The sequence below is a fragment of the Bactrocera tryoni genome, chromosome 4 (genome assembly GCF_016617805.1).
Source record: "Bactrocera tryoni isolate S06 chromosome 4, CSIRO_BtryS06_freeze2, whole genome shotgun sequence".
Lineage (NCBI taxonomy): Eukaryota > Metazoa > Arthropoda > Insecta > Diptera > Tephritidae > Bactrocera > Bactrocera tryoni.
In genome coordinates, this window is record NC_052502.1 from 75,246,054 (window position 1) to 75,258,518 (window position 12,465).

Here is a 12,465-nt window from a genome sequence, read left to right on the forward strand (position 1 = left end):
TTGATGTAGAGCCAAAGGACACGTGCAATGACACGCGTTGTGCAAATGAATGAATGAATATGTAAATTTAAATGAATTCATGGTACATATGCATATGATGCCACATAATGGCGCTTAACTTAATTAGATAAAATCTTAAACGTAAAAACGCATAAGCGCATTAACAAACAAAAGCAAAGCTAAATATTACACTTAAATATTTTTATATAACAGATTCAAAGTGAATATCAAACATTTACAATTTTTTGTATTCATTTGTATGCCCATTTATTTAACCACGACTTGGCATAGCATTAATTTTAAATTAAATTTAAGTAATTACAATGGAATATGTTGGCATGTAAATAATTATATAGTAATAACAAAATTATTTTATTATTATATGTAATAAAATATAATTGAAAGTGTCAATTTGCGACGGCAGCAAATCATAAATCAACAATTTCTAAATGAATTTAATTTTAAATTTAAATAAAAATTCTTACTTTTCTAGGAAAAACAAAATTTATTAAATTTCAGTAATATTTACTCAACGTGTGCCATTGAGCGGTACAATATTGCCAGCAACGGCTGGCGGGGTGACTACATGTTTCACAGCCTGTGTAACCGCCTCCAAGGCGGCCGGAACTGGCACATTTGCTACCACATTGCTGGGCACATGAAAGAAATACAACATGAAACCAGCAGCGAGTAGAAAATGTGCAGCCAATATGCCGATTATGAGGAATAACGACAATTTAGAGTTACGCAGCGCAGGAGTGAGCACGAAAATCAACACGGAGCCCGAGAGTAGAGCGGCGGTAATAACTAGTAGCCATTGTAGCAAGCTAATCTGTAGCGCAAGAGATGCAAAATACATATTGTAGTAATCATAAAGGTTGATAGTTGCAGTAGAAGTGAATACGTATTACCCACCTGTATAACCCACAATACGGAGACGGGTATGTAAATAAATAGCGAATAGCCGTAAATGCACATTAGTGACAAGAGGGAGGGTGAGTAGTCGGCCTGTCGACGCAAAGGATTATAAAGAAAAATATACATACATCTATATATAAAATGATTTAAAGACAAACGCTTAAGCACTTACGCTTTCAGTTTCCACATCATCGGTAATAGGTTTGAGACTATACTTAAAGATCGCCCACAAGGCGATGGGGAAAAGATTGGCATAGATGAAAATACAAGTGGCGGCATAGGAGACTAAATGGAAATTATAACGCCAGTGGTAGTTGTCATTGGCGTGCTGTAAATAACTTGCGATATTGCCACTTATGGCAATCGAAAAAATCTGAGGAATTTTTTTCGTGTGATACAAATATTTTTCGTATGATATAAATATATAGAAAGAAAGTCACAAAGTACTCACTAGCGTTACTGTAATCCAAAACGGCCCGTACAAGTCAGGGTTTTGGCCAATGCTCGAACGCAAGTAGTTGCCACCAGCACGCTTTGGTATCATCGAATTAGCAATGCGCTCTATCACCACATAAGTATCCACATTAAAGAATTGCTGATAGTATTCAAGTGTAAGAAATGACACCTTGTTGCTGGCGCCAGTATCAGCGTCACCACCAGCGCCGCCACCACCTGGTGCGATATTATTCATATTTCCAGCACCACCTACGTTGTTACTACCACTTAAGATGCCTGCTGAATTGCTCATGTCATAAATCAAATCGTTGAGTGCATTACTGCCGCGCGATGCACCTACAGAACCGCTAGAATGGGTGGGCGAGTTCACATTTATTTGTGCCGGTGGGCTACTCATGCTGGGTGTGCTATTGTAATCACGAAACTGCAGGAGATCATCTGCACCACTAGTTTGCATTTTTAATCACACAAATTTCGTATGAAAAGCTAAATTTTACAAAAATTATTTTATTTGCGAACGACACGTAAATGACAATCAGAATAATTTGTTTGCTGAACTACGTTGCCGAATCATATGTTGTTGCGTTGCCAACTACTTTGCGTATAGTTTTTGTAAACACAGGGTTGCATACATTGAACAAACTCATTTGGCTCTTCAAACAAGTAAAAACGTTTTTTTGTACAAATATACCAAAATATTATTTTATAAATTGATATAAAGAAAGGTTTCATGCAATTTTTAAGTTTTTTCTATAAATTGAGTTTATCTGACCAAAATGTTGCAACAAGTTTTTGATTGTTTTGATAAAATAATCGATAAATTTAGGATAACAGGACTATCGAGATATTTGCCATCACCAAATTAATTTTGAAATTGAGTGCCGGATTTTACTGTAAATTTGTAAAAATCAAAAATGCTTTAGTTTTATAAATTTTATTAGACTATTCAAAACGTTGTATTATTGGTTTTATACTTATGTACGTATGTACTTAAAGTTGTTATTATAATAACTTAATTTAATGTTTATATAATGTATAAGCAAAGCCTTCACGTCTATACGACCGGAAATAGCCAAACGTACTTCCGAAAGCGCAAAAAAAATTCAATAGCTGACCTTACAGTAGATTAGATAAGTAAGTGAAGGTTGCACCGCGACCTAGGGTCTATTGTGCCTTTACCTTACAATAACAAATGTGTTTATTAAAAGAAGTACAGCAGTATTTATGCCTTATGACCGCGCGGTGAACTTTATTCATAATTTAACTCATAGTTTTGCAGTCATGCACTTTATTCAGACTATTAATTAAATAATAAAAATATTCAAATCTCGACACCGTCTTCTCAGTAATTTATACTATTTGCCTCAACATCAAATTGAAACCATGCAGGGACTTAAGCACCATTTGTGACTGTAGCACCAACTCTTCATGTGGATTACGCAATTCAACCACAAAATTGCGCAAAATCTGTACCGTGAACATTTTCATAATCAGTAATGCATAATTACGACCTATACATATGTGTGGTCCACCCGAGAACGGCATATAAACATATGGCGGCAAGTGCTCTTTCTGTGTTTGCGCGAAACGCAACGGTTTAAACTCATCCGGCTTATCGAAATAGTGCGCATCGTGGGTAAGTCCATACAAATCAATCCAAAGTGTTATACCAGCACAGTACCGCCGCCCACCTATCACCGTATCGCTGGTAGTCTGACGTCCGGTGAGCGGCACTACAGTATAGTAACGTAAGACCTCTTTGATGAAAAGATCCAAATATGTCAAACGATTGAGTGTTTCGGCGGTGAGTTCAGCACCAAAGGAGACCTGTTCTTCAATTTCTGCCAACAATTTATGCTGTTCCGCTGGATATTTACCTAAACTGTAGAGCACAAAACACATCGCTGCAGTGGTGGTGTCAACACCCTATACAATATGCAGTTATTTAATAGTATTTCTGTGGTTTCATGTGCAGGCATATAACTCACCGCAAAGACAAACGTATTCACCTCGTCACAAATTTCACTGCGCGTCAACCCTCCCCCGTCTAATTGTGTGGTTAGCAGTGTGTCCAGCAACGTACGACGCTGCTTGCGTATGCCTTCCTCGGCTGGTGCCGTAATAACGCCAGAAACCGACGACTCCTCTTGTTTAAGTGCCGCAATGCGCTCATCAATCACAGTAGCCATCAGCTGATGTATCACTGCGACGGAGGCGCTCAGCTCGCGATACATATTTGTGCGTTGAAATATGAAATCCAGCGCCAATAGTGGGTTTGTCATGCGTTTGAAGAGCAGCTCACTGGTTCTGTGGTGTTGTAAAGACATTTGTATTTAACAAAAGAAAAAATTGAAAAATTCTCACAAATTACCGACTTGTGAAAGGCATGCGCATAGTGATTATGTGGATCCGTAAGCGAGTTTAGCTGTTTGCCCATTGAGGTTTCTAAAAATTAGAAAGCGGTGTGTTTTAAAAATATTTACGGCTATTAAGTAACATAATGCACCTACCTACTATCGCATCCAGCACACAAGCGAAGATATAATCACTTACTTCCACTGAACAGCCCGCGGTGGCACGCAGTTTTCGCACTAATTCCCCGCCATGCTGCGCTATCACGGGTGCGAAAGTATTTAGTATATTTGCATGAAAGGCGGGGCTTAGTGCGCGTCGATGTGTTTCCCATTGCTTCCCTGGAAAATAATTAAAAAAGAAGTTTCGTTATTATTTTCTAAGTTATTTAACTAATTTTAGCAGCTTACCATGACTTATTAGCAGCCCATTACCGATTAATGCGCTTAGTTGTTGAAATGCCACCGGTCTCGTTAATGTCGTGTCATGCAAAGCTTCACGCGTCTCCGCTGGACTATGCAGAAAGACCCATAACTCCGGCCCGAGCCATAAACGATAAGTTTCACGGTATTTAGCGCGAAACTCCACCACGCTTTTGAATAAAGCTGTGCGAGTAAGTTTAGAGAACTTGATTTAAAAGCTTACAGGATTTAATGTTTTAAAAACAGTTCATTGTTGTCTATAGTTTGTAGCTTTTCAAAACAAAATTCTTTAAAACACTCACATTCCGGCTTCAATTTGCTGATCATTTGCACATTACCGACCAACGGTAAGGCCCATGGTCCGCGTATTCGTCTACCGACAGTAAAAACCGGCCATTTAACGTGTATAAAATAGCATGCCACAAAGGTTAAAAATATAATTAGCACCAAGGACATGTTTTTAGTTACATAGAGATGTGTAATTTTTTATTGTTTAGTTTTCTGTTATCGGTTATCTTTTTACTTAGTAAATTTTTTTATATGCATATACTATGTATAAATATTTTTATACAATTATTGAATTATTGCTCTATTATTTATATGAGTGTATGGTATATTTTTTGTAATAATTTTTTATTATTATTTTTATTTATTTTTGAATTTTTTTGTTTTATATTTTTGAAAATTTAATTCGTATGCATTTATTGTATTAAAATTGTATTATTCAAAAATGATATTTATATTTAAATTTTTTTAAAATAATTTTTGCTTTTAATTACATATATTTATTGTTTAATTTATTTTTATTTTTAATTTATTTTTTATGTTTTTTTTAAATTTATTTTATTTTTTTTTTTAATTTCGTTAAGCAAATTTGTATTTTTTTATTGTCTTTCTTTAAATAATTTTCGAATTGCATTTATTTACAGTTTAATTATCGTTTGTACACTTTTACTGCTGTATTTACACACACTTAACTAATGCCTTGTAGTATAGTTTTAACTTTTTGCTTCTATGTATAATCCAACCAGTTAGAGCGGCAATAAAGATTTTCGTGTGCACCAAGCGATAAGCTTCGCTAAACTGACGGACTTAGCAGCAGAAATGCAGGATTGTTTAAATATCTATATGCATACATATGTATATATGTACATATGTATGTACATAACCACGCTTGTATGCACCAAAAAGCTACCGTGAACTTTTTTAATTACTGTTATTGCGTAAACAAGAATTTGTGTGTCTAAGTAAAGTAAACAGCCGGTTTCTGATATATTTTTAAATTTTTTAAAACTATGTTCGGCTATAAATTTTATTAATGCTATTATGTTATTTATTTTTTTAACTTTTTTATTTTGTAGCATAGTACATGTATATTTAAATTATTATAATATTTTTTATTATTATTTTAATATTATTAATTCTTTTACTTTTTTATTTTGTTATAGTAAAATTTTTTTTTTATTTTTTAATATTAATTTATCTTTTTGTTTTTGAAATTTTAATTTGTATAATTTTTTTTTTCATTTTTCCGTATTTACGTCTTTTATTATTTTTCTATTTTTACCACTCCGCGTCACAGCAATCATAAATCAATCAATACAATTGACGACACAACAATTTATTTATTGGCACAATAAAACGTGCAAAACAACATAAAAAAATGTTGCTTGGTTTGGACTACTGTGCATAGACAAATTGATTACGCACAGATAAACTGCAATGAAAGTAAATTTCTTAATCAGTCGCTATTTATTTATAGCCCTTGAAGCATAATCGCTTACAGTGCAAATATACAAATGTAATCTGAGAAAGAAACAAAAAAAAAAAATTATCAGCTGTTAGCCCACAGCACACTATTGAACTAATAGAATGTGAATAATGACTAATTGGCGAAGAAAAAGAAATATTAATAAAAAAATAAATATCCAGCTAACTGCTTCTAAATAAAAAAAATAAATAATTTTTTATATACATATGTATATTATTTTTTAATTAAACCAATTTTATAAATAAAATATAATTATTTTTTATCTAAAAAAATTTTTTTCTCTTAAATTACATATACTGTTTTTGTTTTTAATAAAAGAATAAAAAATAATTCTATTTTATCTAAAAAAATATTTTTTTAATTTTTTTAATTATAATGTTATTAAGAAACAAAATTTTAATTAAAAAAATTTAAGAAAAAATTAAAAAAAACATTTTTAATTTTTTTTTAATTAAAATTTCATTTTTAATAACGTTATCACTAAAACAATTTATAAATACTTTTTTGTTTTTAAAAAATAACTATTTTTTATCTAAAAAAATATTTTTTCTTACTCTTTTTAATTATGTTACTAAAACGAGAAATTTTAATTTAAAAAAAAAATAAAAAATAATTATCTAAAAAAATTTTTTCTTAATTTTTTTGCTTAAATAAAAAATTGTATTTTTAACTAAAAAATTGTATTTTTAATTAAAAAATTGTTTTTCTTAATTTTTTTAAATTAAATTTTTTTTTAACTAACATTATTACAAAAAAAAAAAATTATATTTACTTTTTTCTGTTTTTAATTATTTTTTTGCGTGAAAAATTAAAAATTGAAACCTCATTTTGCACTCAAAAAAATTTCAAATGCCTTCCTTCTCTTGAAGGGTAATACATATATTGATTATTTTCATAAATTTTTTATTTGGCTCTTTTTTCTGTTTTTTGGTTATCTTTATAACATTACATATTTCTATTTTACACATAACCAATTCTTTTAAATATTTATATAGTTTTTCTTCTGATATTTCTGTTTGATTTTAAAGCATGTACAGGGTACCAACTAGAGCACATTTAAAGCGTACGAATAAATGCTACAGTTAACAGCTGTCACTTGTCACATGTGAGCTCACAAAGTTATGCTAAAAATTTCATTCATTAGCTGTCAGTTGTCGGTTGCCGGTTGTCAAATGTCACCTAACATCTGTCAAAATGAAAAATATCTGAAAACCCGGTACTCTTGTCGATATTTGGCATCCTCAATACTGTTCGATGCTGTCAGTTGTCAACTATCAACTGTCAAAATCTTGCTGTTTTCATTTATTTCTGCTCCATTCCATTTGTTTAACTATTTTCATTTAAAAATACTATTTTTTTGCTGGTTTTCTTTGTGTTCTTTTGATTTGTATATATTTTTATATGTTTAACTACTCATTTACATATATATATGTATATGTTTCTTTCTGGTTTCTTGCGTTTCAAATACTATTTGTTGTTATTATTACTTTAAGTTGTTTACCTTTTCTTATAACTGCTCGTTGGTTTTCGTTCACATTAAATACTTGGGTTTTGCATATTTTTCAACATGTCATTTTTTACATAGTTTTAATACTCTGTTAATATATATTAAACATTAGTTTTTATTATCTCTGCTTAAAAATCATATTTCAGTTTGAAGCTTTTTTTTTTGAATGTGTGCCTTTTATATATTTAAATATTTTTATAATTTTTTATCCAACACTGTTGTTGTAAATCATACATAAATTCAATTCAACTCACTTGTTTTCGAATCTCTCCACAGTTGCACATTCTCTCACACTCTCTCGCTCGCTCGCTCGAAAATTGAATTTTGTTTCATCTATTTATCCTCTTTTAACTTATTTTTTAGTTATCGTTCCTTCACTCGTTCTTTCCAGTTCTTATTCTGTAGCTCTTTCACTCTCACACTCCCTCATTTTTTGCGCATTCTTATTTTTAATAATGTTGTAACTGTTTTCTTCTCTTTTCAGATTCCACGCTCTTTTTCTCTCTGTATATATAACTTCATTTCATTTGTTTATTAAATTTTTAAATTATTCGCACAAATTTTTTCGCTCAAAGAACAAAAATCACTCATAGTAGCTTTTCAAGCATGTTTTTGATTGTTGTTATGTGTAAAAACCCGTAATCTCTTCTGTAAATAAAAAATTAAAATTTAATAAAAATAAAATTAAAAAAATTGTTTTATAGCTGAAAAAAAATTTTAAATTTTAAAAATTATTATAAATAATTAAAATTTAAATTTAGAAAATTTATAATTTTTTTTATTTTACATTTTTGAAACTTTAATGTAAATAAAATTTGTAATATATTAAATAACTCTAAAGAAGAAATATTGAAAATAAAAATGTAAATACAACAGTAAGCAAGAAAACGTGCCAAATGGGCTTAAAATTTAAAAACAAAAAAAAATTATACAAAATTTAAAAAAAATATAAAAAAATTAAAAAAAAATAAAAATTTAATGCGAAAGAAATTGAATTAAATTAAAATTACAAATTAAAAAAAAAAAGTATATATATAGAACAGATAAACAAACATTTAAGTGTACATATAATTTATGAGAAGCAAAAAAATTAAAAATATTGTACAAAATAACATTTTTAAACAAATTTCACTTAAATAAAATATAGACAACCAAACAGCAACTCATTGAAAAAAGTACATAACGCTTAAAAACTGTTTTTCGTTTATTTATTTTCTTTTCATGCACTTATCAACTTATGTAACTAAGTGTAAATATATATATTTATGTGTTTATTATTTTTAATTCGTTGAGAACTTAACTGTTTTATTATTGTTTTTTTTTCTTTCGTCTTTGCTTAACTTATTACTTAACGCAAAGCGAGAGACATACAAAACTTACACAAACAAAATGTTTTTTTTTAATAAACTTTAAGTTTTCTCTTGCGCACTCATTACATAATTGTGTGATGCGTCATTTTACAAAAATACAAAAATTCATAGTAATTATTTAATTATTTTAAAAATATATAAATATTTGCCATATATGTATATAGTATGTTTGTATGTAAATGTGTGTATTTATATTTATTTGTATATATGTATGCTTGTATTTTATAAATTTATGCATATGCTTTAGGTTTATAAATATGTATATGTATGTGTATGTGTGTTATGTAATATATTGGTATACCTTTATGTGTACATATACAGTTTGTATGCGTGTGTATTTGTATGTTTATTTACAAAGCTTTGTTTTGTATATACTTTTTTTATAAAAAAAAAACATTTTGAAAAATAAAATAATTTTCTTTATTTCTGGCGTATTTCATAATTTGCACAAGCGCGACACTGAGTCGATTTTTTTTAATTAATTCACTTTAATGCAGCATTTTTAACATATGGTGGAAAGCTTTTTGGAAAAATAACAACTTTTCGGCTTTTTAACAATTTATATATTTTAAATTTACTTTTTATAATTATTTTAACAGCGCATTGTGAAAAGGATAATGTGTGCACAAATAATTTTATAAAAAAACATGAATTTATAAAAAAAATAATAAAAAAAAGAATAAATTATTTTTGTTATAAATTATTTGTACACATAATTATTTGTATAAAAAAATGTTAAATTATTTTTTTTTATAAATTATTTGTGCACTATAATTTATAACAAAATCTCATAAAACAAAAATTATAAAAAATAAAAAAAAAAATTATAAAAAAAAATTAATTTTGTTTATTAAATTTTTTTCAAACTAGAATTTTAAATAATTTTTTTGTTTTAGAAAATTTCAATAAATTGAAAGCACATATACTCGTACTTTGTATAACTTTTTTAATTTTTATGCTAAGCTTTAGTCAGAATATAAAAAAAATTAATTTAAAACATTCTTAAATAAATTTTCTTTCGAAAGCATTAGTAAAACAGTTAGTTACTAAACAGCTATTTTTTGTTTGACTTCTTTCAATAACTAAATTTAATTGTATTTTTTTATAAAATAATGCATTTTTGCTTTTCTACGGCTAATTGACAATAACAATACACAAAATTCGAGGTTAAGATCTAAACAAATTGAATTTGGTTAATTAAATATTTTATTATAGAAAATGTTTTTAAAACAAATCTAACAAAAGCTTAGTTTTACAATTCTAAAAATTACAGTGAAAGCGCTATTAAATAAAATAATTATAATCTAATTTTGTTTATAACTTTAATAACAATTTTACAAAAATTAACAAATTTTGAAAAATTTTTTATGAACTATTTGTTATTTGTCTACTAGTCTTGCGGAAAATTTGCAAATGAGGTTCAAGAAATTTTATTTTAATAAAAAAATGTGAAAGAGTTGGAAAATAAATCAGAATTGTAAAATTAAATATAAAAAAACATTAAAAAATTTAAAGAGCTTACCAAAAATATTATAAAGTATAAAAAAATTAAAAACAATTTAAATAAAAAATATGCAATTAATTAGTGTGTGTACAAAAATTAAAAAAAAGAAATTCTAAATTAAAAAAAATTAAAAAAATATTGTTAATGAAAAAAAAAAATAAAAAAAATATGCAAAATACCAAAAAGATCGAAAAGAAATTTATAAAAAAATATGCAATATTTTCTTAAAATTAAAAGTATTCTTTTTTTGCTTTAACAAAAATATAGAAATAAAATAGAACCACGTAAAAAAACTTTTAGTGTTCAGACATAACAACTTTTCAATTTTGTTAGGCATTTGGAAAGTTTCAAAAAGTTGTATTTTTCAATTTTCAGCAATACTATAACATTTTTAACTTTAATTCACTTAAAAGTTTTTACGTAATTTATTTTTTGCCTTTTATTATTTAAACAATTTTTTAATTTAACTGATTTAGAAAATTTATAAAATATTTAATAAAAAAGTTTTAAGTTTTATTATTAAAAAAAAATATTTATTTCATTAATTCGAAGAATTTATAAAATATTTAATGAAAAAATTATTTTAGAATTTTTTAATTAAGTATTTTGAAAGTTTAAAAGTTGTATTTTTTAATTTTGAGCAATACTATTTCATATTTTTAACTTTAATTAATTTCAAAATTCTTAAATAAATTAGTTTTTGAGTTTTATTATTAAAAAAAATATATTAATTTAATTCTGAAAATTTTCAAAATTTAATGAAAAAATTATTTTATTTTTAAAATTTCTAGCTCGCAGAATTTTTTTGATCTTCACAAATTTTTTTTAATATACATATTTTTTTTGTTAAATTATTACTTAATTTTTTCCAAGCTCGCTATTATTTCGCAAAAGTTATAGACAAACGAAATCTTCATAAAAAATATGGAAGGCTTAATGCGTAACGCTTTATTTTTTCTTCGAAATTAATACACATCTTTTTTAACTAAATTACAATTCTTTTTAAATTTGCAAGCTTAATCATAAAAACTTACATGCAAAAAATATAAAATAATATAAAAATAAATTGGTTACAAAAGAAATACAAAATATAAAAAATGCCAAAAAACTAAATTAATGTGACGATAATTTAAGCAAACAATTTAAAATAAATATTCGATATATCAAATGCAACAAATTTTTAGGTTTGCTAATTGCGAAAAAACAAACAACTGAAACAAATTACAATACAAACGAAATATTTTGCAAGCAATACTTTTTATTTATTTTTTTTTTCACCTACAAAATAAAATTGCGCTGCAACATAAAAAAATAAATTTAAATATTTTTTCAAAGTCAACACAAAAATACGCAGCAGAAGTACAGATAAAAAAGTTAAATGTAAAACAATTTAAAATTTTCGTTTAAAATTAGTAAATTTATTAAAATTAATTATTACAAATATATATATATACGTAATTACACAGCAATAATGATATTAAAATATCTATAACAATAATTTTAGCAATTTCCACAATTACAAAATACAAAAAACTAAATTAAATTAAATATTATATGTATTTATACAATTACAGCGATACAAATTAGCGACTACTTTAAATATTTTATGAAAACATACTTTTTCTTCTGTGTTTTTTGTTGGTTTCAAGCCAACAGCGTAAATTATTTGTTGTGTGTATTTTTGTAAATAAAAAAATTGCGTTGTTTTTGAAATGTGTTATTTTTCAGCAAATATGGCAGCTAGAAATCGTGAAAATTATTTTTTTGGCCGTTTTTGTCTATTCAGCAAAATTTTAGAGTTTATTAAAGGAAAATAAGCAAATTTTAAAATTTTAAAAATAAAAATTTGACAAAAATAATTTTTTTACATAAATTTAAGATTTTTTTCTTTAAAAAAAAGCACTGGAAAAAACTGTATTTAAATTATTTAAAAATAGTTAAAGGAACGTTTTATTTAGTATTATAGTTAATTTTCAGTATAAAAAAATTCGCAAGAAATTTTTATTAAGAATAAGAAAAAGTTGAAAACACTTCGAACAAACAATTTTTTTCGAAAAGCTAAACTTTTCCTAAACAAGTTTTCAAAAACTTTCACAAAAAAACAAAAATAATTTTCACGATTTCTATTAACGCATATTTAAGCTGTTTTTTAACAAATTTTTAAA

The 12,465-nt window shown here is 26.6% G+C and overlaps 2 protein-coding genes across 2 annotated transcripts; both read right to left on the reverse strand.

Moving 5' to 3' along the window:
• Nucleotides 1-250: 250 nt before the first annotated feature.
• Nucleotides 251-1,957, reverse strand: LOC120773550 (protein YIPF1). Its single transcript, XM_040102513.1, has 4 exons — nt 1,370-1,957; nt 1,091-1,291; nt 916-1,008; nt 251-832 (listed from the first exon to the last, which is right to left on the reverse strand). Exons 1-4 carry the CDS (start codon nt 1,829-1,831, stop codon nt 530-532), a joined length of 1,059 nt encoding a protein of 352 aa, XP_039958447.1. The 5' UTR covers nt 1,832-1,957; the 3' UTR covers nt 251-529.
• Nucleotides 1,958-2,349: 392 nt separating this feature from the next.
• Nucleotides 2,350-4,677, reverse strand: LOC120775749 (probable cytochrome P450 311a1). The gene is made up of 6 exons (XM_040106076.1): nt 4,451-4,677; nt 4,137-4,331; nt 3,885-4,067; nt 3,750-3,819; nt 3,363-3,681; nt 2,350-3,300 (listed from the first exon to the last, which is right to left on the reverse strand). Exons 1-6 carry the CDS (start codon nt 4,602-4,604, stop codon nt 2,725-2,727), a joined length of 1,497 nt encoding a protein of 498 aa, XP_039962010.1. The 5' UTR covers nt 4,605-4,677; the 3' UTR covers nt 2,350-2,724.
• Between the last annotated feature and the right edge of the window lie 7,788 nt (nt 4,678-12,465).

What these genes read in the sequence shown, in the direction of transcription:
- LOC120773550 (XM_040102513.1), bottom strand. Translation starts at nt 1,831, where the DNA reads ATGCAAACTAGTGGTGCAGATGATCTCCTGCAGTTTCGTGATTACAAT. An exon ending in TTTGGATTACAGTAACGCTA is followed by an intron (nt 1,292 to 1,369) that starts GTGAGTACTTTG and finishes AAAATTCCTCAG; the next exon opens with ATTTTTTCGATTGCCATAAG. An exon ending in CCGTATTGTGGGTTATACAG is followed by an intron (nt 833 to 915) that starts GTGGGTAATACG and finishes CTTGCGCTACAG; the next exon opens with ATTAGCTTGCTACAATGGCT.
- LOC120775749 (XM_040106076.1), bottom strand. Translation starts at nt 4,604, where the DNA reads ATGTCCTTGGTGCTAATTATATTTTTAACCTTTGTGGCATGCTATTTT. An exon ending in CAGCAAATTGAAGCCGGAAT is followed by an intron (nt 4,332 to 4,450) that starts GTGAGTGTTTTA and finishes TTACTCGCACAG; the next exon opens with CTTTATTCAAAAGCGTGGTG. An exon ending in TGTGCTGGATGCGATAGTAG is followed by an intron (nt 3,820 to 3,884) that starts GTAGGTGCATTA and finishes TCTAATTTTTAG; the next exon opens with AAACCTCAATGGGCAAACAG.